Here is a 14,642-nt window from a genome sequence, read left to right on the forward strand (position 1 = left end):
AGCAGTGCTCAGTGGATTACGTGCCACTCCACGTTCAGCCCGCGAGCCACGCTCAGGACTCACGTCCAAAACGCATTTGGTGTGCGACAACTTGGATAATCCGACATCCAGCACACTGACCGTCCCGGTCCAGTGCCCGTGCCAATAGCGCTTCTCTAGCAGTGGTGGGTTTATGACTCACCAAAGCTCTACCACGTGACATGTGCGTAGAGCCTAAAGTCTCTGACCCCCAGTCGATCCATGGCTCATGGTGTTCCAACCATGCCATACCAATGATAAGGTCATACCGCACATCCAAGTCTAAGACCAAGCAGCGTTCCACGCTATCTAAGTCAAGAACGTTGACACCGAGATCCACAGGACTCTCTCGGCACAGTGACACAGGTCCCGTCGCTAAACGAACAGTGACGATGTCACTCAATCGCGCCTCCAGCGCCTCGGCATACAGCTGACTTTCTTTGATCGTGGAGCGTCGATCATAATTGCCCGACGCCTCGAAATCGATAGGGATCTTCCACGGATTCTCAAAGCCCTTCACGGTCGCCTTTGCGGTCAGCAAGCCCGACTTGCATAGACGTTCCGTGTTCAAGAGCACAGTGCTCTTCGGGGCTGGGCCCTGTCGCCCTCTTCTCTTTGAGGCACAATAGAACTCAATTCTTCCCCAGTAGGGCGTCCCGCGCCTATTGTTTTTTTCGTTTCCCCGCGACAAACCAGACTAATTAAAAGCGGGACGTTGGTTCGACGAGCCTTTACGCGCCTTGCGCAGGGGATAACCAGTCCGAAGTTGACGGGAGTCTCCACAGGCAAATCACCGTCGAGTGTTCAAACGCTGCTCGGCAGCTCGGAGATCTCCCTCCTCTTCTCAGCATAGCTGAGATCCATTGGCTCAGGCCCGCTCCACGAGCTCTGAGGGTGTGCATTTCAACCAAGTTGCGCCGACTTAAAGTTGGATTCGGCATTCAATGCCACATTCACCGCTTTTTAAAAAAAAGACGGATGCACACAAAAGTCTACCATTCTGGCCACGTCAGTGTGGAGGCCCTTGATAAAGACGGTCACTGCGACCACTTCGGGAAGAAGATCAGCCGTCATCCCGGCAATGAGAGCTCTTAACTCTGGGACAAAGTCCACTAACTCCTTTTTGCCCTGTCGGGCGGCAAGCAAACACGATCGCACGCGATATGCCTGGTAAGGCGGGAATCACACTCGTAAAAGCTGACGTTTCAGCTTCTTCCAGGATGAGGATACCACTTCAACTGAAGCACCGCAAGCTAGTGTTTATTCTCGCGCTCGGCCCCGAGCTTGAGGATAGGTAGCGCCACGCGCTGTTGCTCGTTCTGGGCGGATGCCATAGCAATCTCCGCCTCTCTTGCCCAGAGTAGGAGTTTCTCCCCATCCTTTACCCTCAAAGGTTTAAACGCTCACCATAAGCGGCCTTGGTCGAGAGAAATCATTCTTCGTTGACGATGGAGTCATGGACGCAGTCGACACAGACACCTTCTGCTGTAGGTGCTCTAACGGAGCATTTTTATCATCTAAAACCGCCTCTCGTGGCACGCTTATCACCTCGGGCCCTTGCGCACGAGGTGCCCCACGCCTCCAGGGCCAAGTCAGGACATTGGCTTATAAGCCAGACCTGCATGCCCTGGGGCAACTAAGAGTATCGCTTCATCCTCACAAAAGATCAGTCGTAACGACTCAGGCGTAGATTGACAACGAGTGCTACGAAGTGCGACGGTGCTGCCGCTGCTCTTTGCTTATAGGAAGATAAGCTAAGGTCACCGACCTCACGTTCTTTACAAGAACCCTGGATCGCGATTCACTACCTTCAAATTACTCAAAAACCTTAGCTAAGATAAAGACGCTCTTGGGTGCAAAATCTGAACTGTATTTAACTGGTTTATTTGCGGCAGAGCCGCCTATATTTAAAACGTTAGGTTTTCCTTATTCAAACCTAATTGATACGGGCAATCCTGCGACGTAGTGGATTTTTGTTAAGTTGAGGCCACACCACGGTGTGATTACACCAACTTGTGTAATCCACACCTATGTACGGTCACACCATCATGTGCGACCAGCCCTTTCCTACCAGGATACGTGTATCCACAATACATATTCAATGTGGTTTCCCCCTCCTGACACCCATACTGTGCACGATCATGGAGGAATATATCATTCAAAAAGTTTGTAGGTAGACACATGGTGGCCTGGACAGGTTTTTGACCTCGCGACATAAATTCGCTGTTGTACTGAGTAACTCATTTTGCATAGCCATCTATTTTCCGAGCAATCCGCTCAAAGCTCACCGTAATAAGGCAAATAACGTTATCTTCCATCGGCAATTGAAATATGCATTGACTACACCGAAGGCACTGAATAAAGTGCAACTTATTATGAGGTTCTGTAGCACGTTCTTTAAAATAATGTTTATTCGGAATTCTGATTGCATTAAGCTTATTATAGGCATGAATAAGTCGCCACTTACCCCATGCCTTGCCGAGTGTAAACATTTCTTTCCCTCATCGAAACTCGCTTTTTTGCAAGGAAGAAGACACAAGTTACATTGTTTCTATGGTAAGAGCCATTGTCATGTGACACAAAAATTTACTCTTCAACCATGTTAAAATCTGTAATTGCTATCCCAAGCATGTATTCCCGGCACCCCTAATGCCCCCGCGGTACAGAAGTGATACCCCGCACTGATTCGATATTCATCACTACCTGGCAAAGGTAGGGTGAAGTGAGCGCAAAAGGTCTCGGTGCACCTCCGGGAGAGGGTCAGACGCAATTGCGGCGATGTTATCCTTGGACATATTCCGCCAGCTTGTCAGACGAATACGAATTTTGATTGCATCCGATTCTGCTGATCAGGCAGTGTGAGCATTCGGGACATCTGATATTCCAAATGTTTCCACGTTGGGAACGGCTCTATAACTGAGGTATTGCGAGTGAATTCTCATTCTCACGCTTGGCTGCCAAGCTTGGATCGCAAGCATTGTAGCTCCATTTTGAGCAAAATCGAAAGTATATCCATTTAAACTCCCATCAGTGGGAGGATAAAATCTAATCATCCTGGTCCTCAAAAACCAGGATACTCAGCATCAGTCGTTTGAGGGAGGAACCATCCAATCTGACATCGGTATCCTCTGCGGGGGCTAAGATATTTCTCATAAACATTGTTTTGAGGTTGGTTGGCGGCTCCACGCGAGTGAGCTCAACTCCAAATCTAGTATCTACCGCGCTATTCTGATCATCTCATTGTTTTGCGAATTCGCTCGCATATTCGGATCGAAAATTCTGGCTTGATGAAAGTTTTTGCCGGCGATTATGAGGGTAGAATTATAATTCCTAGAGCTAGACCAGTCATTTCATTTACAAGTGAACAATCTTTCTCGTCGCATGCAAGTGGAGCTTCACCGCTCCGCATAGTGAGCCCATCGCACTTAGTGCTGACTCAGCTGAACGACATGAATGAAACGTCGGTCTTATTTTCCGGGTTTAGAACTTCTACTCCAAGCCTACACCCGCTCTTCCAGCGATTCTAGAACAGAAGATTTCGATACCCCGTCGCTTCTACTTTTCATTCGCGTTTTTGTCTCATCTTAAGACCTCGGTATTCTACTGTTTCTACCCTCCGAATTCTGCTCAAACAAACTGCAAAATTATTGTTAAAATTTTGGACAATCTCAAGGCCTGCACAGAAGTTATCGCAGCTTCGTGTCCGCGCTAAAAGCGCTTCTGTACCCTTGCGATGGTAAATCTATGACTCGCCAATGCTTTACGATTTCAAATTGTGTGGCATCTATTTCGCCCTTATGTCGACTCATGTCTCGTGGTGTTCAGGGAACACCATACCCTGAATGAGACGTTTCCCAGTGCTAGCTTCTGAGCAAGACATTCTGAGACATTGTCAAAGTCCTCAATATCACTTAAAAATTTGATAAAACTTTCAATTTACCCGATCGAAAACCCACAATAATGGTATCGGAAATCGACAATTGCAATGACTCTGTATACTGTCTACTATTCATAAATGACTTGTATGATACTTAAACTCCTGTATCTTCACTGCTCTTAGCACTGATATCAACAACCAACATCAGTGAATCTTAATGCCCGCTTCTCCCATAACCAGTTCCTTCTCCAAGTGCTGTGAGCTACTGATTACTATAGAACCCAGTACTTTCCCGATTGGCAGCCCAGTGGGTAGAACTTGATATTCTCGCGTGAGGGATTTGTAATCCACCCTTACGTGAGACGATCCCGACCCTTGGTACCTCTCAGCTAAAAGCGAAGAGGGACGCAAGGCACAAACGCTTTGGACTACTGTGAATGAGACATCTACGGGTGCCACGGGATCGCTGAGACATCAAGATATCTTTTTCCTCAGCATGGTGTTAATCATCGTCTCTATTGTGCTGAATCAGCTAGCATTCCCAGCGCTCCATCTAGTCCACGCGACACAGGAGATGTTTTCGCAATTATTGCAGCCCTCGTATCGTCCTAAAATGGTAGGATAGACACAGAGGGCTTGAGTGCAAGCATCTCCCATTCGAAGACTCGCTATTTAGACAGCATCACCTGTTGCCTCCGGGAGACAGTCAGACGCTATCGCGGCGATGAAAGTTTTGAATACCTGGACATAGTGTGTCAGTTCTTGGCTCGCTTGACGAGTACACAAGAACTTCAAATAACCCTATGCGCCCGGCAAGGCGGTGAGAACTTTGCGTTATCTATAACTTTAAACCGTAACAGCCTCTTTTAACCAAGTACTGCACATAAGTGCCCTTTCTTGACCGGACACGGTGTGGCTCTGTTTGGAGCAGTAATCGATGGTCATGTCAACCTTAAACTTCCAGAAAAAAAGCTTTATTCCGTGCTGGCCTTTGTTGTCCAGGACGTCCAGCATCAGAGGGCTTAGGGCGTGAGGTGCGCCTCGCCCAGAGAAGCTTAGAATCTTGAAGTCCGTGTTCACCAACGTGAGAAGAATCAGTTCTTACGCTCTGCTGAGAAGCGGACGAGCACCTTTCAATCCGTCTGTACCGTTCAGCAAATTCGTTGAAGCCTCCAAATAAAAAAATGGCACAAGAAATTTTAGAGCATATAGTATTGAGTCTAGCATAAGTTAGTTAAAGATATCTTTGTTTCAAATTATTGAAATCACATCCATGGCGTAATATTAGCAGCCTACGCTGACTCACAGACCTCTCACTTACGAAAGTACATCACCCTCAAGCACGTTTTGTTGCCTTTAAACTTTGCTCTGAGTTCATAATATACCGTGAACATTCAACGTCTCACTACATTTCGATTTGTGGACCACATTCAACGCAAACATGATATTCGTTAATGTTTACACTCAATTTTTTATTTCTCAATCTTAGTAAAAGCCTATGCAATAACCATATTCATTTATCGAAAAATTGCTGTTATATTCTAACATTTTTAGATACATGAGGTGGAACAAAATATTTAATTGTGTCTGCAATTACACTACGAATTTCCTCCAAACATATTACAAATTACACTTGTTTATTTCTTGAGTTACGATGAGTTGTGATATGGCCCACGATGGCTGGAACTGTACTCCCACGATATTTTTGATGTTGAAACATTTGTCCCAATCTTGCAGCTTTTGCTCGTTCTTCAGGATCCACCAAACGATTAGTGACGTCACTTGTCTTATCGGAAAGATGTCTTTCTTCTGAGGCCGCGGCCTTATAGCCAGAGATGGCGACAGTTGCAGCGATGAGCATTAATATAAGACGCATCTTCAGAGTAGGATAACTGTGGCTTGTTGGAGAAAACTATTAATGATGATCAAAAGTCCTGTGATGAGATAGCGACACTGAATCAGAAGATACATACGCTCAGTATGTTTTGAGTGTGCTGGGTAGAGCAACCAGCTGGAAACTCATAGAGATAGACTACGTGATGTGCAGAGCTTAACTAAACAATATTTGAAGATTTTTATTTCTATTCAGACTTCGAACATAGAGACATCAAGTGTTTTGTCCATCGAGCTTTCGCTATGCTTCTCTCAATCATCACGATGTATGATAGAGTTTTAAAAGTTGTGTTGAAGACACAAATTTTGTCGTAAATGAGCAAAAGGAAGATGAGCAAAAGGAAGATGAGCAAATGGAAGCATTCGAACGAAGCAGATTCATGATCGGTCTTACAAAAGGGCAATGAGATGGTTGCATAGGCATGCAAATCAGACATCTTACATGAGCAAAGCCGATTTTATGGACTTGAGCCTTTGTTAAATATGCAAGACAAATCTTTCTCTTCTGCGCGGAAAACCCTACCATGACAGCTGATTTATCGTGACGCTCACATTTGGCTTTGTGCTCAAAACAAGCGGCAATTTATGTCAACCTATCCTTGAAATACCTGAAGTTCCTATACCAAATCCAACAATGTCACTGACGCACTAGCGCTCCTGCTATGCCGTGCCCTCTCATGCTTCTTGCAGACTTGCCATACAAGCAATTGCATTGCCTGTATTGTGCAGTGACTAATAAGCTACTTAGCTGTAGTTCCTTATTATGTAACGCCCACGCATCATTGAAGACAATTCTTTTGTCTAATTGTAACTCCTCAGTTTTAAATCGATAAATTTCCAATAATGTTCCGATACCTAAAGGATTTCGCTGCACAGAATCCTGAGCTTGTTAGACTTGTTGTGCAGCTTCACAGCTTCTTCTTTGTATGTTAAGGCCAATATATATTGCCTAGACAAGTGAAGGTGGGCAACATCAGCTTATACCAAGATCGGCAAAGATTTATCAACACTTTTCCCCTTTAAATGGTATAAATGATCAGCTACTTAAGATTGTAATTTACTTAAGTTCTATGATCGTGAAATAAATTGCGGCAAAATTGTAAGAGTTGAAATTTCAAGTTTCGAAGTTAATGTTTTCGGTATAAACTTATTGTTTCAAGAATGCCACTAGTGACCAGACCAAAGCATCTTAAATTAATGAGGACATTACTGGTGCTGAGCTTTCTCTTTTTTGTACGTATGCGTTTGGCGCTGCTTGGTGGCCTCAAGTTCTTCAATAAGCACCATAGCTACAATATCTTGAAGTTCAAGCGACCATGCTTTCGTGCGTGAATGAGTCGTGAGTTGATGGAAAATATCTGCATTCTCTTGTCGAGAAAGTATATCAACAATATCTTGCAGATACTTCCACAAGTTGAACGAGAAATTCTCGGCGCTAGTTCCACCAAAAAGTTGAGCTACGTCGACAAATGTCAGAAAAAAGGCACCGAGATCAATCTTTAGCTCTGACGGCATCGTGTCTTTCAACTCTGGCGTCGCTATTGACAATGAAGGCCGTTGAGTAAAAAATTGCTGAACAAGCTCTAGAAATTCGAGCGTCTCAGCATCCTCAGGTTCAATCTCAAATCCCAATTTACGAGAAACTTCAACATTCTCTTTCACCTGTGCAGCCGCGTTTATCCTTGCGCGCAGACGGCTTATAAACGTCCAGCGTGTAGCTGATTGAAATGGCGGACCTCGCACGGATGCACCTGGTGCCAACACGTTGACAGGTGGAAAAATACGATTGCGCGCAAGTGATAATTCAAGATTGACACAGTCATCAACATATGATGTAACACGTTCTTGGAGCTCTGATGGAATCTCCATGCTATCAGGAGCATCGACAAGCACGATCGACGTAAGCGATGGGCCATCCGTCATCTTGATTGCACCTTTAAACTGAGCCGAGCGTTCCATCAATACAGCATGAGCACTAAGGCCCATGTGAGCGGCACGTGGTAGATTCAAGGACTGAACCAAGCCTTCAACTACCATCGTATGTGTCGCCAGGTCATCGTACACGACAACACTTCTCGGTGACTTGCCATTATACATAAGATACTCTCCCACAGCACAGCCAGTGAACGGTGCCAAGTATTGCAAAACAGGAGAATCCTGGTCGCTGGCTGCAATGATTGTTGTGTATGACAATGATCCTGTCATCCGCAGCGCCTCCCGAATCTGATGAATCCTCGATGTACTCTTGCCGACACATACATATATAATCTGAGGTGGTTGTTCTCCAATCTTTTCAGCTCTGGCCACTTGGTGAGCAATCATCTCCAAAGCTACACGCGTTTTGCCCGATTTTTTCGGTCCCAGCACGCCAAAACGATGTCCGTACGCCATTGGATGCAAGCAGTCAATAGCCAGCAGACTTGTCTCGAACGGCGTGCGCAGTGGAGCCCGTGCCATGACTCCAGGTACACTCTGTGCCCCCCACGTGACTTTGATCCGATCATTTGCTGATTTTTGTATTTGTTCTTCCTCTCCCTGAAAATGTACAAGTCGCCCCAAAGGATTTACGACAGCACCAGCAAAGGCCGCGACACTGCCGGATATCTCAAGCTGCTCACGCTGTAGCGTCACGTCCATACCTGTACGTACAGGTATGCTGCTAGTACTGAGTAAAGCCACGTGGACTATTTTCCTTTCCATGAAAAGAACAAGTCCTTGGCTAAGCGATCGACCTGACTTGTCTGTGACGTCTACAATACTGCCAATAGTGGCATGACGCAGACCTGAGACGCGTGCTAGCCCATTCTGCATGCTTATAATGACGCCATTTATTGGAATTTCTGCTTGTACAGCTGGAAGTTGCCGATTTGAATACATCACATGCTCCTTATCGTCTGCGAGCTTCAGATAATCCTGTAGTTGCTGGGTCAATGCTGCTTCTGAGCTGTCCACAAAGTTACGGCGCTTTTCAGACAGAATCGCGCAGGATACGTGAAAATGACGACGCGATAAGTCGAAATATGAAATTTGAAATGTGCGAATCCAGCGTAACTTCCGAGAATCAGGAAGAGGAGGGCGTAATGTCCGTGAGACTGCCCCCCACATGACGCTCGAATTAATTAAACCACGATATAACAAAAAATTACAGTATTTAACAAAATATTTTACAAGAATTTTTTCGATAATAAACATTCATTAAAATCTATCATGACCCTTGTGTCACTGCTTTCTCCACTCATCGCAGCCACAGACATCGAGCTGCTGCATTATCTCAACGATAAATGCATGCTTCAAAAAATTTTACCGCTACTTGATGACTTTTTTACACGTGGAACTTCGCTACAAGCAAGTTCAGATGACATCAAAGATGATAGTGAATCCAGAGAGCTTTCGAGCTCTAGTTGTGCTGTATTTTCGCTCGTTTTTCGACTTGTAGACGCGCCACAACTACTTCAGCTTGCAATTGACTGTGGTTTGCTACATGTGACGCGGCTAGTTCCATTCTGTCAGTTATACAGCGTCAAGAACTCAGATGCAGTAGGTGAACTCTTAGCCGTCATCTACGACAATGTTGCTGAATTTTCAGCAACGTTGCTACAGCTACAGCAACTATACTTCCAGCAACTGCAAACTTTACAAGTTACAGTAGAACGACTTCAGCGTCATGATGTAACGAATCAAATTCGATACTGCCGCGAGCTAAGTATCTCACTCTGTGGTATGACAGCAGCTCGTTCTGTATTACACGTGCTTATATTAGGTGGCTATCAATTGGAATTAGCGGTACAGACTCAGTCGGTACTTTCTGGACTTGTACAGTTGTACGAGATTGTACTTCCACGACTTCAGACACAATTAACGACTTTTGATGACAAGGCAGTGCCACATGAGATTTTGATAATTGCGGAAACTCGATGGACCTTGTTATTATTATTAGGACGTTGTATAGATGCTGTGATGAGCAAACCAATAGCAACAGGAAAAAGTGAAGAGGAGCTATTGGCTGGACTACATGCTCTTACTACTGGGTGTGTGGCTGAAGATGCAGAACAAGGGTCGTATTTGAGTGACTTGTGGTACTTGTGTGGGTACAAGAATCATGTGACGGCGTTTTTCGAGCGGCACAAGTTTGATACCGAGATTTTATCGTATTTGATGATGGTGATTGAACAGCTTCCAAGACGTCAGACTATACCCATGATGCAATCACATGATCTTGCTGATGATTTAACGGCAAATTCAGTGCAATCAGTTGATGCAAAGCATGAGAATGAATCGAAAAATCCATTGGGTGAAGAAATGGATTTGCTTCCAATGGTGCAGCAGGTGAAGGAGTTTTTTCCACATTTAGGTGATGGATACATTGAACTCTGTTTACTGAGTTCAAATTGTCATGTGGAAGGTGTGATTAATTTTTTATTGGAAAGTAACCCACCGCCTATGCTGATTGATGTTCCACAAGATTTAAGCAATTCAGATGCTTCCTTTGTACGACTTCGAGCACAGATTCATGACAATTTAACCTCTACTCCAAAGGCTGAAGAAGAATCGAAGCTCGATCCTACTCGAGTATGGGTTGGTAAAAGAAAGATGGAAAAGACATATGATCCGCAAATTAAAAAAAAGGATGAGAAACTGGTCGAAAAGGTTAAGCAGCTTGTTGCCATGTATGAAGAAGAGGACAACTTTGCACTCTCAAGTGATGAACGTCTGATTGGTAACGAAGACGGTAACCAGACGCTTGATGAGTATGACGACGATTACAATGACGAGTTTGATGACTATGTGCCCTTTAGTGTACGCGACGGTGGTAATTTAGACGATCAAGATGCAATTCGTGAACAAAATCGCAGAATACGCGCCAAAGAAGAGAAGGACGCATTTTGGGAAGGTATAAAGAACAGAAATCGTGAAATCGTGGGCGAAGCTGACGAGAACGAGGTGGAAGAGGAGAAAGATAATCGAATTGAAGAGAAGGTTTCACATTTCTTACCTAAAAATTCTGGTCAGAACACGTCCGGAAAAACGGACAAGTTTGCCTGTCGAAATGAAAAGATGCAAGGTGAAAAGTCGAATGAAGCGTTAACACCACAGCAGATGCATCGTCAACGAGCTCGAAAGGACAAGAACAAGGCAAAGATAGCAAATCACAACCGTAAAGACCGTGCCATGAAAAAAATGGGATGAATAATTTAATACTAAGACAAGGTTAAAGAATTTTGATGTGTCTTTTACTGAGTGCGTTATGAAAGGAGCAAATAGAGACAGCATTAAGCTTGGAACTGATGGTTCGATGAGAGGATACGGCGCACATTTTGTACCAACCTCGCGTTGCGTCGAAGTCGTCTACGTGCTGCACATTCTGCTTCATGTACATCAGTAAGATCAGGATTCAAATAAATGTTTGGAAGATGAAGTAGAACGTGCGGTGGTGAAATATCTGGAAACATCGGACGAGAGAGCCGTGCCGTTGAAGGTTCACTCTGCACCTCGTCATCAAATTGCCTTCGCTTGTCTTTCGATCCTTCATCCGATCTCGTCTTAGCTGTTTCATTCTCGAACAATTGATCATCACAGCTGTAGCTAAGTTCGTCACTTCTTGAGGAATTCCAGCCATCGTTCTGACCTCTTCGAGCAAAATTCAGCTCTGGTAGTCGATCATTATTTGAAGCTGACAAGAACGCACTTGCTGACCGAGTCTTGTTTCGAAGAAATGGGGGTCTAGGCACAGCGTTCGCTTCATTTGTAACATTGTTATTGTCAACACATTCTTCACCATTCTCTTCGATAAAATTTGGATCATCGAACGACCGAATTGTATCAAGTTCTGCAAATGCAATCATCCACTGCATCTTAACATGATCATAGATCGTCACAGTCACTCGTTTGAAAAGTTTGTTAAGAAAAGCGATATACTCTTTCACACCAATATTTGTGGTCCAAATATCGACCTGTAAGCGTATCGTTAGAATCACTGCATTCTCAAAAAAAAATGTTTGTTTCGATTTCAACGCACCACCTCAAATAATGCGCTCACAAAAAGAGTTTTTGACAGTCTTTCGCAATTGTCAGAATCCTTTGCCCAATCTTTTTCGACAATGCATCGCGCTTCACCGATAGAAAAATCACTAGGAGTGACTAAAGCTTTGTATAATTTCATAAAAACGTCCACGTACTCGCGCATGGAGATCGTATCACCTCCACGTCTTATACAAGCAAAAGTGTCCCAAAATCGTTCAATGGCTTTCAAAATTTTAGGGTTTCCCATTAATTTCTGTCGCTTCTTTAAATTCTCTTCTGTGTAAAACTTTTGATTCCCTTGTTTTCGATATGGTAATGTCAAGGGAGATGAAGGATCTGGGCTGACACTTGATCGTCTCTCGTAATTGAATAAAAGCTTTTGACTTTTGCCTTGACACATGACACTGGTCTTGACCTTTGATAATTGCGGCACGAAAAATGGCACACCTTCTTCATATTCTTTGTCAAGTCGCTTATCATTCCGTAAGGATTGGGCGTACGCATTCAAACTCGCCATTTATTAGCAGAAGATTATGTAGCACAAAGAAAGCTAAGGATATGAACAATGAATCGACCGATTAAGACTTCTTCTCGCTATATTTAGCTTTTGATAGTATGACTCAATTTTTTCAATTTATTGTTTTAGACCAAAGTAATTTCAAATAGAGTGGGCACGGCGATACACACGCCGCATGCTAGCAATGACGAAGTAGCTTGGAGGAGGTTTGAGACCTTTGCGAACGCATGCATTCAACAATACGGTGATATACATCTAGTCTGATTTTTACTGTACATCACAACTTGGCACCCGAAAACTAGTGTAGAATCTAGTTCGAAGAATTAAATAATGGAATGAGATTATGGTGCAATTGTACGAAATTCACATTACATTTAGTGTAATTGTGAATATTCTGAGTACCGGAAACAGAATGAGCAGAGAGACACCCTGAATACATATGCTTTTCAAAAGAACAGCTTTCGATACCGCTTCTGAAAGGAGCGCACGAACCTGCAAAACGCACGGAGTCCCAATTCCCTGGTAGCACTTGTTGTCTATCCCACGACCCGAGGCGTGGAAGAGCCGTATCCTCTGCGAGAATAGAACCTGCCCGCGTGTCAAACGGACCGTTTGATTGAACTTTTATCGATCGTGGGTCCCGTCGGGATCAAAAAACTGACCGCCAAAGGGCCAGAAGGGGTGATCACTCGCGTGGAGCCGCCAACCAGCCTCAAAACTATGTTAATGAGAAATATCTTAGCCCCCGCAGAGGATACCGGTGTCAGATTGGATGGTTTCCCCCCTTAAACAATTGATGCTGAGTATCTTGGCCTTTGAGGACCAGGATGATGAGACTCTCATCCTCCCACTGGTGGTGGGAGTTAAAATGGATTTACATTCGAATTTACTCAGAATGGAGCTTCGGTGCTTGCGATCCAAGTTGGGCAGCCGAGTGCGAGAATGGGAACTCACTCGCAATACCTCAGTTATAGAGCCGTTCCCAACGTGGAAACATTTAGAAAATTAGATGTCCCGAATGTTCACACTGCCTGATCAGCAGAATCGGATGTAATCAAAATTCGTATTCGTCTGACAAGCTGGCGGAATATGTCCAGGGATAACATCGCCGCGATTGCGTCTGACCCTCTCCCGGAGGTGCACCGAAATTTTTTGCGTTCACTTCACCCTACCTTTGCCAGGTAGTGATGAATATCGAATCAGTGCGAGGTATCACTTCTGTACCGCGGGGGCATTAGGGGTGCCAAGAATGCATGCTTTACCAGCGCGGCAAAGACGATTGAAAATCAGCCATACTGAGGATGAAAAGAGAAGTTTATATTATTAATGCTGAGCATCCCCGCGGTGCTCGAGGAAGTTTCATTTGCGGAAGGCAAAACACATGCGCCTTCTGTGCCTCCTTCGCTTTTGGCTGACATGTATTGAGCTGAAAAAATATCACTTGGGTATATGTAAAAGGAACTGCAAGATGGTGAGGTCACCGAAGCTGTGCGGTTGGTACATAAGAATGATCTGAGCTTGTCATCCGTCATGATGGAATCTATCATTGAGGATACTCGCATAGCACTCAGCGCGAGGTGTAAGCCATCTACACTCGAGATCCCTTCTCTCTTCTTTAAAGAAATGTCCGTCCATGGTGACGAGAGATCTCTCTCGCATGTCAATCTCGTACAGAGGGATGCTTCACAAACTGAATTATGTTCGGTACCAAGTATTGGGCAACACGGCATTGGTCCTTATCAAAAAAGTCGTCAAAAGATATTGACGCTTTTTTTCGAGTAGAGTATGAAGAGCGTTTCATGAAAAATAAGGGTTCATACTGAGGCGCCAGCTTCCTTGGTCAGAAAGGATAATGGTGCTTATAGTAAGATAATTGATACCACATCGCAGACAAATATTCCGCCTTCTTAAAAAGGCTTGCTATCGAACAGCACGGTCAGCTAGTAAAATCGACCTAGAGGATGGTGATAATCATTTGTTAGCGAGAGACAGCGATATATCGTCACTGCAGTGATTTTTTGACCGGATTGGTCTAGGAGTAGCTGCGTATGCCACACGACATTATTGATTTGGTAAAACAGCTTTCAGGCCACATAGCATTACCTGTTCTGACAATTCATCTGTCTATACTCATGCAGAGCGCGGGACGAAAACACATCAGATACTTGGGAGCTATGCTCGAGTATGCGCTTAAATAAGCTATTCATTAGCTTAGACCTGTGTGACTTTGGCACCAGCAAGATTACCTCTTTGGGTATCTGTGAGTAGGTAATGCAGTGTTGGTCAGCTTGTATATTGAGAAGTAAGAGAAGATTT

The 14,642-nt window shown here is 44.4% G+C and overlaps 3 protein-coding genes across 3 annotated transcripts; 1 reads left to right on the forward strand and 2 right to left on the reverse strand.

The window, feature by feature from the left end:
- Positions 1-6,994: 6,994 nt before the first annotated feature.
- Positions 6,995-8,893, reverse strand: PHALS_04815 (f0f1 atp synthase subunit alpha; the record flags this gene model as incomplete). The annotated part of the gene is made up of 1 exon (XM_024718659.1): positions 6,995-8,893. One exon carries the CDS (start codon positions 8,891-8,893, stop codon positions 6,995-6,997), a length of 1,899 nt encoding a protein of 632 aa, XP_024584036.1.
- Positions 8,894-8,995: 102 nt separating this feature from the next.
- PHALS_04816 (Ubiquitin system component Cue) lies at positions 8,996-10,947 on the forward strand (the record flags this gene model as incomplete). Its single annotated transcript, XM_024718660.1, has 2 exons — positions 8,996-10,679; positions 10,883-10,947. 2 exons carry the CDS (start codon positions 8,996-8,998, stop codon positions 10,945-10,947), a joined length of 1,749 nt encoding a protein of 582 aa, XP_024584037.1.
- Positions 10,948-11,058: 111 nt separating this feature from the next.
- PHALS_04817 (uncharacterized protein) lies at positions 11,059-12,326 on the reverse strand (the record flags this gene model as incomplete). The annotated part of the gene is made up of 2 exons (XM_024718661.1): positions 11,059-11,739; positions 11,805-12,326. 2 exons carry the CDS (start codon positions 12,324-12,326, stop codon positions 11,059-11,061), a joined length of 1,203 nt encoding a protein of 400 aa, XP_024584038.1.
- Positions 12,327-14,642: the final 2,316 nt, after the last annotated feature.

The sequence above is a fragment of the Plasmopara halstedii genome, assembly GCF_900000015.1.
Source record: "Plasmopara halstedii genome assembly, contig: Scaffold_2680, whole genome shotgun sequence".
Lineage (NCBI taxonomy): Eukaryota > Oomycota > Peronosporomycetes > Peronosporales > Peronosporaceae > Plasmopara > Plasmopara halstedii.